This window comes from Myotis brandtii, unplaced genomic scaffold, assembly GCF_000412655.1.
Source record: "Myotis brandtii unplaced genomic scaffold, ASM41265v1 scaffold743, whole genome shotgun sequence".
NCBI classification, from domain to species: Eukaryota; Metazoa; Chordata; class Mammalia; order Chiroptera; family Vespertilionidae; genus Myotis; species Myotis brandtii.
This window is the reverse complement of record NW_005370960.1, coordinates 1,418,624-1,419,349: the sequence shown is the minus strand read 5'-3', so window position 1 is coordinate 1,419,349 and position 726 is coordinate 1,418,624. Positions and strand designations below refer to the sequence as shown.

General features: G+C 62.0%; 1 protein-coding gene across 1 annotated transcript in view; it reads left to right on the top strand.

Annotated features, from left to right (window-relative positions):
- The window catches only part of IGFBP1 (insulin-like growth factor binding protein 1), a 9,475-nt gene extending 8,768 nt beyond the window's left edge, over window positions 1–707 (top strand). The window contains exon 4 of the mRNA XM_014530529.1: window positions 163–707. Coding sequence (XP_014386015.1) covers window positions 163–300 — 138 coding nt within the window. The 3' untranslated portion in view covers window positions 301–707. The remainder of the gene's footprint in view (window positions 1–162) is intronic.
- Window positions 708–726: the final 19 nt, after the last annotated feature.

Below are 726 nucleotides of genomic sequence, written 5' to 3'. Positions count from 1 at the left end.
CGCTGGGCACACGTGTGGAATCCGCGACTCACCGGACACCTGACCTGGAGGGCGCGGGGTGTGCCCTCGGTCGGTCCGGCAGGCAGTGGTGCCCGGGGTCTGAGCCCTCAGCCGTGGGCTCTCCGTGGGGTGCTGCTCTGACCTGGCCCCCCTGTTTTGCAGTGCATGGTGTCCCTGCATGGAGAGACGGGGGTCTGCTGGTGTGTGTACCCCTGGAACGGGCAGAGGATCGTGGGGTCCAAGGAGGTCATCGGGGACCCCAACTGCGATCAGTATTTCCCGAAAGCAGACGCAGCCTGACCGGCTCCTTCAGTGAAACGTTTAAGTGCACGGTGTGTTCATGCTCCGACACACGCTCCGTGTGAGGGGTAGAGGGGCGCTTGTATACTCCACACGCTATCGCTTCTGAAGCTGTAGTCTATTTATTCACTGTGAGTTTATTTTTCTACACAAGAACCTGTGCTCTAGTAACTTATATGCCACGGCCGAGCCGGGGACGATCCCGCCGGGAAATGCAGTCACTCGGGAGCCTTTCTCCTCGGGACACGCAGGGGCGCTCCGGGCGCCAGGGGTGCGTGTGCAGGAGCTGAGGGGGGGTGAAGGCTGGAGACGCGTCGAGAGGCGGCCACACGGCTGCAGGAAGCGGGCGCGGGATGCATTGTCACTCAGGCTCGCACGATGTAAACAAATAAACGGCCTACTCGGCACCTGCTCCTGCGTGGAGCT